The following is a 16,424-nucleotide window of genomic DNA, read 5'->3' as shown; positions in this document are numbered from 1 at the left end:
TTAGGCACCTATCTAATAATAATATCATATTACTGTCCTAAATAATATTATATACGTCATAAATGGCAGAAAGGGATCGAGCGATCTAGGTTGCCGCGGGGGGACACGACACGGACGATTGCGGCGGCGGCGGGACCCCGTTGTCCTATATCATAATTTATTTACGATATCACTGGATTCCGTAGGAAAAAGAAATGCGTAGTAATTATGGGTTACGGTGGACATTATACGTAATATACCGCTGTATAATATTATAGACGCCCCAACCGTATCCAATACAGTATTCCACGCGATCGTCTAAAAAATATACCACACTTACGCGTGGTAGGATCCTTGAAATTCTTTGACCGAAGAATCGGTTCACGTTTATTGCGCCAACCAAACGGCCAGTAGTAATAAGTCGGTCTGTCAGTCGGTCGGTCGGTCAGTGCTCCAAAATTTGAGTAGATTATCTGTCTTGAGACACATAGGTTAAAAGTCGAAAAAAAAATCCACAGTACACTGCGCAGTGCTATCATTCTACTGCAAATATAATTGAACGGATTCACTGATTATTTCGTTTGGTATGTAATGCACTTCAATAATTTCTATATAAGCCATATTGTTTTTATTGGCATACTGGTTTTATTATGAAACCATAATAGTATAAAACTCTAATTATTAATAGCTCAAATTAGTTTATTGCCATTTGGATAAGACCATGTGAAATTTTAAAACGACAAGTTCATCGTAACTTGTGTAGTTTGGGTGCCAAATTTTATTCTTAACTCCATGATCGGCAAAACGTATCTAATCGCAAATAATTTATTGTACGCCATTAAACAGGGGACATGTCAAAATACAGTAGAATCAACATTAATATTGTTATATTATCGTATCGATTACGGTTTCGTGATGAATAGTCCTTAATACCTACATATTAACATGATTCATCTCTCTAGACTGTACTCTTTATATTTTCTTTATTGTGTAGATCTGCTAAATACATAACTGAATATCTTACGTGACAGAAACCTTTTATTAACGCGTCACATTTGCAAGCGACTGAGGATTGTATATTTGGAGGCAACAACTAATTGCATTCAGGGACGACGCCGACGTTATTTTATTAATATGGGAGCACCGACGACACTTACCGTTATTGGTATCATATTTTTGTTGTTTGGCGTTTTCGTTGGATGGTTCGCTTTCCCGAAGATGTTACACAAAAAAATATTAGAGGTAAGAGATTATTAAAATAACTACAATAAAAAAGATAATACTATTTCCATAGGATTTATAGGTATTATTTTTTTTTTTAGATAAGACATATTTTTATTTATTATTTCAAAATACAATAATATATTGTTTTGAAAAGTGTTGTATGAAAATCAAATATTGAGCCAATAGTTTCTTGTTTAAAACTTCTAAGAAAGTTCTTCAAGCTCAGATTACCATGATATAATACCACAATAGTACAATTGATATCCCTGTTACCTTATTCCTTTTATCTAAACTTTATATTTTTGTAAATAAAAAACTATTAAGTATGTGTATATACATATAATTGGGCCCCTAAAATTATATTATATTTTCAAATTATTTACCTAAAACTGTAATGTATTTATTCATTTATGATCCATATTGATTAAAATTCAAACAGGTTTTTAGAATTTACCTATTTTCCTTAGTCCACTACGCTTTCTCCATTAATACAAATCTAATAAATATGAATGATTTGAATGTGTTTCTTTACTTAGTATTTTTTATAAATAAATACTATTAAGTAGTAATTAAATAAATCACTTAGATATGCTATAACTATTAAGAACTAACTTATAAATATCTTAAACTTTTCATCATTATATTAAAATAAAATATAATAACTTAAGTTGCACAAACATCTCTTCTAATATGTTAACAAATTTATATTAGACTTCACCAAATTTTCAAGCGTGAAAAATATTTTTACTTCGAACCCAGCTAAATATAACATATAACTGTTTCTGACAGCTATGTATTAATAAGTGATACAAATATTCATTAGCTAATAATAAAATATAACCGTCACCATACTTGAATTCACGTAGTTTAAAAACAAATTTCGACATTATAATTATGTATTAGAAAAATATAATGTCCATAAAAATGGACAAAAAATAATGTTACAAAAATCGTTTGTATAGATAATTATTTAGATTGAAAATTTGAAATATTATATATTAATTATTAATATGTTATTACACACAAAACCAAGATCGAAAAACAAATAACTTAAGAATCAGTCAAGATGCATTATGAGGATCAATCATTTTCAACAAAAATTATTTTTACTTTTAACACAATATATGAATTTTAATAAATATACACTGATATATTGTTTTAGGTATATTCTGATCGAAGCGAGAAGTATATATTAATTGTTCAATAATATTTCATGACCATTATTTTTTGATCAATATATTATTATACATGGATAACGACTGGAAATTAATTCTACAAAGTATCTCTATATTATTACTTTGAAAAAGTAATTTTACATTTTCCCATTGGTTATCCTTAGAAACTAGCTAGTATGAAAAATAATAGAAAATTGTAGGAGAAATGAAAAAAAAAAGTAAACAGACGCGTATTTAAACAAGCTCTACTCATAATAAATTTTAAATTCGATGGTTTATCGTCGTTTTCAAATGTAATATTAGAAAATAATATCTCAAAATAAATTGTTTCAAAATGATCGAAGCTGGACAATAGTCTAACATCCGGTCACTGTATAATTCTTATGAATTAAATAGTTTCTTAAATAATAATTTCCTGTTTACTGCATTTCTAAATTGTCTGTTTGTAAAATTACATTATTAATATCATATATTAAAATTGTTGGGATCTTCACTTTCAAGAATTGTATTGGCAACATGGTATTGTAGATTTAAATCACAATAGTGCCTATACTCACATATATAAAGTGAAACTAGGTATACCTACATGTTTTTGCGCATTACTAGTAATTACTATTATTATTTTTAATTATGTAATACGAACCAATGTCATTATTGAAATTGAAACGCAAACCAATATTGTTATAACTTTTATATAATCATATGTTTTAGCTTATTGTATTTTATTTTAGTAAATTACATACAACAATTGCACGAAACAAGCATTGTGATTACCTTAGTACTAATTTGATTTAATTTAATTTTTCCTGTTTAAAATTTAACTTTGGTTACAAGTTACAATTTCACAGAAAAAATTAAAATGTATGTCAAAAAATAAACTATCTTTAAATACTTTCAATTATAATTCAATAGTTTCAATGTATCCAATACACGACAGTACTCTAAGTCCACTAAATGGTGTGTACTTAAAGGTTTAAAAAACCAGCGAATTTCATCAATTATAGTCGTGTAATAACACGATAGTCACTATAGTCAAGTATATTTTAAATTTAAATACCAGTGAATTTAAACAAATACTTATAGACGTTATTATTTATTTTTATTATTATACTTCAAATGTATCATCATTTTACTTCTTGTTATTAATTCATAATTTACAACTCAAATTATAAATTAAATATTTTAATCTACATAATATTACTAATTTTTATTAACTATAATGCGATTGGAAATTAATGACTACATCAACCATATAATTGATTATATATATTATGCGCACTTCATGATGTATTATGATGTTTTCAAGATTATAATATTATACTTATATAGAACATACATGTATTAATACATAAAATGGGTCCCGTTCAATTTTAAAGTTAGGCAACTTTGTGCCCATCATACACTTCAGTAGCCTAATCTCCGAGTAGGCAACTAAACATTTACCTGATTTATTTGTACGATATTATTACCACCTATAAATCCTAAAAAAAAAAATGTTCAATCTGTAAACATAAAAAGTATTTTTACATATTAAATCAATTCAAATTCATCTCATTTGTAATTGAGTCTCAATTTCGTACTGTAACTGTATTAGTCCTAAATATATTTCTACTAAACAAAGAACGCCCCTGACCAAAGTTGTTTGATAAATTACACATAATTATTTTATATCATGTAAATAATTTTATTATTTGATAATTTTATAAGTATATGAGAAATATTGAGATGAAAATAGGTTACTTTTATGTTGTTTGAATTATATCTAGACATTTTCGTCAACTTTATAATAATACCATATATTATAATATAGTTACGGCATGCGGTCGTTATAAAGAAGTTGAATATTGCACAAAACGTGTTTTTGAAGTAGGTATGTATGCTTTTTTTTAGTTATTACGAATTCGAACCTTAACAAATATATACAACTGTTCTTTTTTTTTACGTGATATTACGCCTTGTAGAATTCGAGTAGTACATGCTTATACTCGTTCAAAGTAAACTCATGTGAAGCGTGTCTACAATTTTGGATAGAATTGTTTTTATATGCATACCTATTATTGTTATGGTTACAAAAGAATTGCCGGTATCATGTATATTTTAACTGAAGTGTCATATCAATTAATAAAACGTATAATTGTACACACGTGTCTAAGTGTAAAACATGATGTATAATTTTAAATATAGGATTTTATAAATCAGTATATAGTTGTATAAAATATCTCTTCAGCATTAAATTAAAAAAAAAATAATGGTTTTATGATTTTAATAAAAAAAAAATTATCAGCAATCCTTCTTTCTTATAATTATATATTACAAGATGAGTTATAAAGAAATAACTAACAAGGGACAATTTAAAATGTTTTTCTAGATAATATTACATTAAACTTACAAAAATTCACATGAAAAAAGCTCTTGATATCACTTTTAAGCTGAACCAAAACATAATTTAATTTTGAAATTCAGAGAAACTAAAATATAAAGTATTTAGAAGTTTTTAAACTTTAAATATGAACGACAAAAGGAATACACAAGAAGATACATTAAAATACTGAATATCAATCAAATAAAATCATTATTAAACTGCTACCTACGTGTACCGACTTACGTAACTATTCTATAAAAAATATTACAATACATATAATATCTGGCAAATATCTTATTAATGACGAAAAAAAATATTTCTTATTAATTGAATTATAATCAGAGCATTGCATTATACATAATAGGTCCAACACACTATAACTGAACTCAAACACACTTTTTTTTGGAAGTATATAAACAAAGAACAAAATAACAATTAGAAAGGATTAGGCAAATGGATATTGCTCTTCTATGTACATTAGGTGTCTAGTGGTTTACTATTATGGGAGTGTTAAATCCGGATTCAATGTTATATCATTATACGATTCTGAGTGGAAACGATCTATCACTTTATCAGCCTATATCACAAAGCGTATTCCACGGTATGTTTTTTTTTTAATTTGTTAAAAAAATATACGTGTATAATATTAATATTATATTGATTATTAATCTATGCCACTAAACTCCGCTCATCGTAACTTTAAATAATTAAAATAAATAATATTATTGAAAATTTATCTTTTATATACCTAATACTTTTGAAAATAATTTGCTACAGAATAAAAAATAATGTATGTTGTCATTTAAAAAAGTTAAAACGTTAAAAAATTAAAACAATAATACATTTTAAAAATACATTATTTTTTATTTTGCAATAACATCATAATTTATGTTTACATTAATATGTAAAAAAAAAAAATTTTTCGAAATAATGAGATATAGACGCTTAAATAAATCATCTTGTATATAATACATAATATGTATGTGCTTTTCATCTTTATCGCAATCACAAGTCATTTTTCTCGAATAGAAATTCACGTCGCAAAATATATTTCGTATTAAATAGTAGATTGCTGTACCCTTTTCTGTCTCATTTTTTTTTTCTATTGTGAAAAATTAATTTGTCACAGGTAGTAATGTGGATGATGCTGAAAGTTACTAGAAGTACCTGTTTGTACCGAGTGATGATTTTACAAACAGTATTACCATAATTTGCTGAAACAAACGCAGGAGGGCTATTATACAGTTATAGCGCTCATTTGCTTGCGAATTTTTCAAGTAGACACACAATATAGGTTCAACACTATTAAAACTCGTTTTTAGTAGTATATAATGTTATTCGTAATAAAATTAATTTTTTCCTTCATAAAATAATTTTTCCATCGTCGCTCTTTTAGAGTACCCTTCGTTATAATGCATAAATAACATTGTTATCTATTGTACATAAATTAACGAACCGTTTAATTGTACGAGTTTGATAAATAGTTCATTCAGACTAGTGGTTTATAGTAGAAAATCACATCATTATTGTAAATTAAAAATAATTGCCATTTTAATTAATTTTTTTAAATAAAAAACATTTATTAACTTTTAAAAGTAAATGTTTAATATTATGTGTTTTTTGTTTTTATTGTTATATTGTTAATATATTACGTGTAATATAAGTCTTATAAAATTGTTTACATTCTACATAGATCTTTTTTAATTTAGCAAAGTCAATTAAACATCCAATTGTAAACCACTGACCTGAAGATTTCTTTATTAACAAAATATTATAAATGATAAACTTATTGTATAGCTATATGAGTTATATTATAAATGTAATGAATAGGTACCATAATAACTACTTCATTTTTTTTTTTTTATTCTATAAAGCTTGAATATTATATTCTAAACTACATTTATATTATTGTTTTGAAAATATATATTTTATGACCTACATTTTCTATGAAAAAAAAATACTATCATTTATACAGTATATTTTAATATTGTGAAGGCCATGTTTTTATTTTTGGAATATTAAACTTTGGTCGTTTGTTGTCTATACTAAAATTTTAAGTTTCTTGTAAAAAAAAAACTAATTTATTTTCAATATTTGACAGTGCAAGTTTTATAAATGAAATACAATCATACAAGTATATAATATAATTTTTACTAACAAGTAGTATATTATACATTAGTAATAGTAATAATTGACACTTCGAAAATATATTTTCAGCACTGTGTTGTCAAAACGCGGTGATCTGCCTCAGTGACGGACGACACATTTTCATCTATTCTATTTTCATAATTTTTTTTTTTTTTTTTAGTTACCTAGATAAAGTATAATACTGGAAATACGCTAAGCGTAATCCTTTCATCTTAAAGATTTACATAAAAAGCTAAACCACATACTTCACTTGTTAAGGTTACTTCTATATTCAATCTTAATATTATCTCATAAGCTTATTGTATATAATTCCCCCACGTCCATTATGAACGTATGAAATTATAAGGTTCTAGTGAGGACAGCAATAAAAAAATTACCTGAACCTTCCAAATTACATGTCCTTATTATCGAAACTCTCTGGTTTGTTCCAAATAAATCCTTTAAATCTAACCTTAGAAATCTGCTCAATCAATGAAACTGCTAGATATACTTTATAAGTTTAGTGAGTTAAGTAATCCAAATTATGTGAGTAATAAAAATTTAGTTGGTATGTTGTTAGAATTCTGAGTATTTCTTAAACTTTATAAAAATATATTTCTAACATTTAAGGAAAAATATTATACAATTTAATCATTAATCATGAATTAAATAATAATTACGTATATTCTACACTAAAATAATATCTTTTATTGAAATTATTCAATAATTAATATTTATTTATTATATTTTTTAGTTGCATTTATTATGTATACATTTAAAAAGTATAATTGGATAAGACAAATTTTATTTGAGTATATTATACTAAATTATTAAAAAATATAATAAAATGATTTATCTTATTTCAAATATAATGAATCATTATGCAAAAGCATTAAATCAAAAGACAATTTGAATTATTGAAATGAAGAATAAATTTCTATTATTTTTACTTGTCTTCTTAACAAAATATTTGTGGTAAGCCTTTCAGTTCATAACGTTCAATTAGGCCCTCCTCTACTTGTATTCATATTTTAATATATTTCGTATTTTAATGTATTATGTATGTATTTTCTTTTCTTAATTTATTCCTCTAGTAGAGATTTCCTAACTCACATATTATGACACTCGGTGAAACAAACGAATATGTATAATGATTAATTTAGTATGTATAGTATGTAGAAGACTAGATTTTTGTTCATAACTATAAAATACTTTATATCATATATTTATAGAGAAAATATATTTTAGTAAAGCTTATTTATCAAAGATATTTTTAATTTGACTAATTAGTATAGATTACTTCAAATATTACTGTAGACATATAATGTATATAAAAAAAGGTGAAAACTGCTATAGTAGTTATTTTTACAACTAATGTATATCTGATTTTTAATTTGTTTCCACTACAAATTTTATATTTTACATATTTCAACGTTTTAAAATTTGATAAATAAATATATAATATTTTATCTTTAAATTAATCTAAATATGTTTAATACTATATTATAAAAAGATAATGATTATTTAAGCAATAGTAGATAAATTATGTGTATTGATATTGCTTTAAACATCAAATATTTTTGTGTGATTTTTCGTGTGGAAATAAGTTTAATATTTTTCTGCATTAAAGAGTAAATGCATTATGAACACATCCAAACCAAAATGGCAGAAGAAAGACAATAATCAACCATTTTTTCTATAATTGTATTAAATTTTCATTCGTTATGCATACATGATACATTAAACATAAAATCGATATAGATTATTCATTACAAACATTTTCCACACCTATAAATATACATCATCGTGATGCATCTTACAGCCATTATAAATTATAATACTTCAATTGATAAGCCGTTTCTACTATAATCAATAAGATTTAAAAATCTTAATTCACCTCAAAAATCTGTCAAATTCATCTTTGCCGGAGTAACTTTAATGAACTTAACTGTATTTTTGTAAACACAATTTAGTGTATTTAACAACAATCGTCACATTTTTTATAAATTATAAATAACAACAATCAAGTTAGTAAAAATTAATTTCCCTAATCAGCTAGGTACCTACTTTATATTGTATTCTTGGGATTTTGCGTTTTCACTGTTAAATTTCAACTAGTTTTTCAACATAATAATATATTAGTTAAAAATAAATAAACCTTTGACTGTATCGTTGTGTTGTTTACTATTTGTGACTTACAATGGAAGATGGTTCTGTTTATCTAGGTAGTTGGTATATACCTTTTCCTTGCACTGTACGATTTATTAACGGCTAGTCGTTTTTTTCATGTGCATCAAGCTATTTCACAACTTTGGGTTTCAGTGCACTGACTTTATAGGTTCAATGTAGACTTCGCGATTAATTTACGCTCCGTGTACGTTTATTTCATTTAACATGATTAACTCGGATCTATACGTCCATCTATCCAATAGAATTATCTAGTTTCGTATTTTATTTGTTACGTCTTCTGGCAAACAAGATACTATTGTTGCAATTTATATTTTATACGAAGTAGAGGCATATGCATATAAAGAGATGGACAGCGCTTTTATCGCCATAAAAAGAAAATCAACTATAGTATAGTATACAAAAGTACTAAATAAAAAAAATTCATTTATACAATTTTCCAACCCCTTTTTTACGTCACTTTTATTAATATTTTCTAAATCTTATGTAATTGATTATTTTTAAATAGAAAAATAAAGTAACATTTAGTATCTATCTTTTTCTTTTTAACAATAATGATATGAGATCTCTTGTGCAGATCCCTAAGCATATTCCATCTCATATTATATCTATGGGTTGAGGCGGATATTAACATATTTCACTGAATACTTATGAAAATAAACTAATATTGAGTGGTGTATAATGTATATATGGGTCTCGTTCAAAACCTGTTATAATATCAATGGCAAAAAAACAGATTTATTTTTTAAAAAATAGTTCCTTTTGCTATATCTTAGTTATATTCAAGAATATAAATATAGATTATCTGACTATTTAATTAATTTCGAATATATTTATTTAATACTAGAGTTTTTATATTTTATAGTTATTTTTTGATAGCTTAAAGCTTTTAGAAGCAGCTGCTTATAGTTATTCTTTTGAGTACATAATTGTATTTATTAAATAGTTTACACAAACGAAAGGCGAAAAACAAAAGTTAACATAATAATAACGTTAAAAAAGATTTATACATGAAATACTTTGTGTTACTAGTGAATGTAAAACGTTATCCACTCAAATGAATAAAAAATAAATGTTTTTAAAAATATGTTGTAACATAGAATATACATATAAAAAAATACGATTATATGTATACTGAAACACAGACACAATATCACGGATAAATGATAATACTTCAATTGATTTTATTTATAATTTTAATTTTTACTTTGCTTTTTCAAAATATTAAATTTACTGTCGGTTTATATATTGGTTAATGTAATTTTAATATAAGATTGTGAGGCAAATGTGTTGTTCATAATGTTTATATAGTATTAAATTTAAAAAAAATATTATATACTTTAGGGATTTAAATAAATTACGTAACTCAATTATCAACGTGTTAACTTGTTACGTTTAAAACTTTTAAATTATTTAACGAGACGTAAAACTTTGTTTTTTTTTAGAGCAAATCATTAAACCCGAGATCAACTATGCGTCAGATGTGGTCACATCCTCCAATATCTGCCGATTTTAAAATTTATTTATTTAATGTAACTAATCCCGAAGAAGCCCAAAAAGGTGAAAAAATCATAATTAAAGAAGTCGGACCTTATGTTTATCAGTAAGTTTACCAATTTATATTTCATATCAATAAAACAAGCGAACGCTTTACAATATACATTTTATAATTCAGTGAATGGAAAGAAAAAGAAAACCTAATCGACGATATAGATGAAGATACGGTTGAGTTTAGTTTCAAAAACACTTTTGTGTTTGATGAAATGTCGACACTGCCATTAACCGGAGATGAAATTTTAGTTATGCCTCATTTGGCTATGATAGTATGTTCAATGTCGCATATTAAGTAATATATTCGTAAGATTACTTAGTGAAATACAATTTATTTATTCGTTAAAATAACAACTAATGATTATTTAGGTATATACTAATACACGAATATCATTCTTTTAATGCAATTTAACTGTTTAATTTTTGAGAATACCTATGTATGCGTATGGTATATACTTAAATTATTCTATAGATTATGTATATATAGTAAAAATTAAACTTAAGCTTTAAGTGTTTATATATTTACAAAAAAACTAAAGTTAACTTTTAATTTTGTGTAGGGAATGGTAACAATGACTAAGATGATGAAACCGGCTGCACTAGGTTTGGTAAATAAAGCAATTCCTTATTTGTATCCAGATCAAACTAGTGCATTTATGACAGCGACTGCTAATGATATCATGTGGAATGGATTGGATATTAATTGTACGTCTGGGGAATTTGCAGCTGTTGCTATTTGCTCACAGATAAGACAAAATTCGGCTAGTTTACACAAAATCAGCAAAGATCATTTCAAATTTTCATTATTTGGAGTGGTATGATATTAGTTATTTTAATCAATTATGATAAATTGCAAATTAATAACAATTGAATTAATGAAAACTTCAAAAATATTATAAAGCATCTTTTATAATAATAATGAAAGCACCAACTAACTTATTTTCAATTTAAAATTCAAGTAAAATAAAATTAAAATTAATTAATTTTTGATAATATTAATACTAATATGGCAAAACGTAATTGATCTATTAGTGAATTAAACATTATCGAGTCAGATAAAATTCAGAATTTTCATAAAATGGTTGACCATTTCCGTACTACAATAAGATGTATGTGGTGGTAAATTGTATTTTACTTTAATCTTCTATATACTTCTTGTTTTTAGTGGTAGCTATCATACATTGATTTTATCAGTTTAAATTCAGTCTGAATATTATTAAAACAAATGTGCGTTAATAAAACAAACATAAACAAACAACTGTAAGTATAATTTACACTGTGTAAATACTTAAAGTTGTACATTTATTATGTATTTTTAATACTATTAAAATTTTAAAATACATTAAAAAACAAAAATAAATTTTTTGATATTTGGTTTTGAAATGTATATAGATCAATACCGTTATAAACAGTACGTAATATCTAAAGTTTTTTACTTCTACTATTATAGCTGTGTACACATAATTCAGTATTGATTGTATAACGGTATTGTTTATTAATTACATTGAACAGTGTAACATTTTACTTATCGACTTTGTGTTAATCTATAAATCTGAAAAACAAATTACTAATTTCCAAACCCACAACTGAACCGAAATCGATCAAAATAATAAATCAGTACGCTATTCTCTTTTGACAAATCGTGTACAAATTTGTGCACAGATTTAAAAAAAAAAAAACAATAACACATAGCCATCAAAGCCCAAAGCGGTGACGGGGTTTGTCGGAATGCACTGAATGCAGTGGAATATATCTACGGGGAAATCCATGTAGCAGCTATTGGTTCGAGCCGCTGTGTGACAGTTACTTACTACTTATCATGATTATATTTTTTTTGCATTTTGTTTTTGTCCAGAAAAATGGAACCATTGAGAGCAACCGATACACAGTGAAACGTGGCTACAAGATGTCACCGTTAGACGTTGGACAGGTGGTCCGATTCAACGACAAACACAAAATGGAAGTATGGCCCGGCGACGAGTGCAATCGAATATACGGAACGGACACAACGATATTTCAACCGTTCATTACGCGGGACACTAACCTGGCCAGCTTCAGTGGTGACATTTGCCGGTACAGCGTACTTACGCTATATGTTATACTTAGTATATGTCATGAATATGTTTTGAATAAAATACTTCAATTTTAAATGTATATATTATACTCAAAAATTATTACACTCAAATCAAACATTTAAAAATAAGATTCCGGCATACCCACAGTATTACTACTACTTATTAGTTTAAAATATAACTATTAATAAAACGATTATTTCAACCGTGTTTTAGATCATTAGCTCCAGACTTTTTACAAGAAACAAAATATAATGGGTTAAATGTGTTTGAGTATTCAGCCGTATTAGTAAAACCAGAGGAAAAATGTTTTTGTTTGAACCAAAAAAAATGTCTGAAACATGGAGCATTGGATCTGACAAATTGCTCAGGTCAGTTTTTATATTATATATTATATATATATATTAATACTATTAAGAAATTTTAAATTAAAATATTAAAAACATTCAAAATGCCTGAATATATTAATTAAAGATTATAAGACAATAAAAAAAAAAAAAAAAATAAAATTATATATTAAAATGGCATACAATTAATTATTGTATTGTATAGGTGCTCCTATAATTGCAACTCTCCCTCATTTTTATAAATCTGAAGAATATTTGAATAATATTGATGGATTAAATCCTGAAGTTGAGAAGCATAGGATTCAAATGTACTTTGAACCTGTAAGTAAATTTTATTTTTACTATATTCGACTGGCACAACATTGAAATTAACATTATCTATACCTAGCTCTAGTGTATACACTATACTATTAGTAGTACCGATTATATAATATATATTATAATATTATTTAATAATATTTTTTTATAGATGACTGGTACTCCATTATTGGGTTATAAACGTTTACAGTTTAATATTTTTTTGAAGAAAGAATCGAAAATAAGTGTTATGAAAACGCTCAATGAAGATGAAAAACTAATACCATTGTTTTGGGTTGAAGAGGTAAATTAAATTGTTTATTAAAAATTATATAAATAATTGAACATGTTAGAGATGTACAACTTTAATTTATTTAGGTGGTTAATAAAATCTAGATTTAAAACTTTTTCCAACGATAAAAATAATTAATGATTCTGTTCGCGGAATATTACATTTATAGTTTTATAATTTTATATTATACATTTATTAAGACATAGTTTTGTTTATATAATTACAGGGAGTCGCTTTGAACAAGACGTGGACTAATCAAATAAAAAATAAATTATATTTACCAATTACTATCATGAAATACGTTAAATACATATTTGTGGTTTTTGGTGTTGTTTTCATTATATTGGCAGTGGTTGTCAACTACAATAGTGTTAAGACCATGGAAGTCACACCAAAATACTAGAATGCAACAATCGCTAAAAAAAATAAATAAATAAAAAATACTTTATATTAAGTTAGACCTCACAGAAGTAAGCATGTTTTTATTGTTGTGCAATATATCGTCGCTTCCAGGGAAGAAGGTCGTAAATGACATTTTCGTAATTTTACAGGAGAGCCGAAATAAAAATATACTACATTAGTCTGTTCTATTCTATAGTTCTATAGGAATATCACTTACAAGTATAATTTGTGTATCAATCTATTAACTTATCATGTTTCTAGTGTATTCTACTTGCGACTATAAAATGTACTAATAATTTCGGTAGAAATTAGCTTATTAATGATAATATGGGGCTACGCCCATTATTTCTTAAGATAATCTCACAACATCATATCGACGGATACAAGAAAAAAAAGCGTAAACGACATATTTAATAGTCGTTTACGCTGAATATAACTACACACCTGATAATTAATGGCATTTACGCAAAAATTTTAAAAATCGATAGTAATTCGTAAAAAAATTGTATCGATACAATCGTTGGCTCTATCTATAGAGAAACCTAGCGTTTACGCCAAAATTCTATTAACTCATTTTCGGTCAAAATGTCGTTTACGACCTTCTTCCCTGGAAGCGTCGATATTATGAATACTGGTGTTCACTTTGTAAATATATTTTTAGTCTCGTGATTTTAGAGGAATAAATTAAAAATGTTCTAATATAACTACCGTCTATATACTTGACTTTTATTATTTATTTTAAAATGTACTTCATAAATTATGCATACCATAATACAAAAGTAGCTACACATGTATAAAAACAGTATATTAAGTTATGGGTAAAACCTATTTGTAATACACACCACTTAATAATAAATTATTTAATTAATTAAAAATTGTTTAAATTTTAAAAAGGGTTTTTAAAACTTTTTAGTAGATCAGTATAACATGAATATTCTAGTATAAATTAAATATATATCATTAATATCATACGAGTATTATAATTATAATACAATATTCTTCAGTTCAAACCTAAACTATCAAAAATGTTATTCCTTAAGTATCAGTATGTGTTCATATCTACGATCTACTCCTATAAGTAATTATATTATTATATCTAGGAAAGTATAAAAATCTACAAACAATATAGATATATTTTACTTTTAGTAACCCAATTTATTTAAATACAATATTACTAGAAAATATACATCATATTGTTATAAAATAATTAACTACTGAATTAGTTTCAATTGTGATATTTTTATTGTTTTTTTTTTTTTTTTTTTGTACCCACATATTATATATTTATTACTAAAAACTTTATTGAGAGTCATGATATTATTAAAAAAATTTGTAGCACAGATTTCTTGTATCAATTGAATAATTTGATTTTTTTTTTTTTTTTTTTGTTATACATTGAGTCAGGGTATATTATTATTGTGATAAGCATTGAAGTATCCATTAGTCAAACTATCGTAAAAAAAAAAGATACATAGGTATGAATGAATCAGTAGAAACTTAAGCTTTATTTAAACAACAATGGTCATTTGGTCAAACTATTGAAAAGAAAAAAGTTCATAGTTATAAATGAATAGGTACAAAACTTATATATTTTTATATGTACAACTGTAAAACTCGTGTACTTCAATGCAACCTACTAGGAAAATATTATTTCCAAAAATCCCAACTAAACGTTGAAGAAATAAATATCAAACCTTATAATGTTAACATTTATTTTTAGGTTGGTAAAAAAAATTACAGTAGATAAGTTGCTTATTTAATATGTATAAAAGTAAACATTTATTATTTGTGTATTATAAATAATGATACATCTAACTTGGTAATATTTTTGGTAACTATTTTTTTTTTTGTTTCTCTATTATTATAATAATTAATTTAAATAATAAAAAAAAAAAAAAAAAAAAAAAACGATTATTTTATTAGTAGATGAAACAAAATACAATATGTATGATTCTTTAACGTAAAAATATGAGATGATAAGTTTAAAACCTGATTTGTTCATTAGAAAATGGAGTGACGATGAACAATTTTTAATAATATTTAATTATTATTCATTTAAGGCTTAAGTGAATACAAATAATAATTATTATTATTTGTATTTTACAATATTTATAGATTTTTATTAGCAATATAATACGATGAATAAATTAATTAACAAAAGCCAATACACTGAAACACCTAACCTAATATATACAAGTTTCGAATAGTTATTGAAAATTTTTACCAATCCAGAAGTCAAAACAAAACAGATTATTGATTCATTATATTCTAAGATTTTTTGGGGAAAGTTTAAATTTAAATAGTGGTTTTAGGAAGTTAATTCACTAAGAGAAGCGTCATTTAAGAGAGTAACGAGGGGTAGAGGGATTTGCATTCACACTAACTTTTACTTTTTTTAAAACACTTCCA

The 16,424-nt window shown here is 25.2% G+C and overlaps 1 protein-coding gene across 1 annotated transcript; it reads left to right on the top strand.

Annotated features, from left to right (window-relative positions):
• The first annotated feature begins 409 nt into the window (after positions 1 to 409).
• Positions 410 to 14,849, top strand: LOC113560614 (sensory neuron membrane protein 1-like). Its single transcript, XM_026966598.1, has 10 exons — positions 410 to 563; positions 974 to 1,221; positions 10,500 to 10,657; positions 10,730 to 10,877; positions 11,166 to 11,420; positions 12,461 to 12,678; positions 12,894 to 13,048; positions 13,230 to 13,345; positions 13,494 to 13,625; positions 13,840 to 14,849. Exons 2-10 carry the CDS (start codon positions 1,114 to 1,116, stop codon positions 14,014 to 14,016), a joined length of 1,467 nt encoding a protein of 488 aa, XP_026822399.1. The 5' UTR covers positions 410 to 563; positions 974 to 1,113; the 3' UTR covers positions 14,017 to 14,849.
• Positions 14,850 to 16,424: the final 1,575 nt, after the last annotated feature.

This window comes from Rhopalosiphum maidis, chromosome 4, assembly GCF_003676215.2.
Source record: "Rhopalosiphum maidis isolate BTI-1 chromosome 4, ASM367621v3, whole genome shotgun sequence".
NCBI lineage: Eukaryota > Metazoa > Arthropoda > Insecta > Hemiptera > Aphididae > Rhopalosiphum > Rhopalosiphum maidis.
Note: the sequence above shows the minus strand (reverse complement) of the source record. Positions and strands in the feature narration are given on the sequence as shown.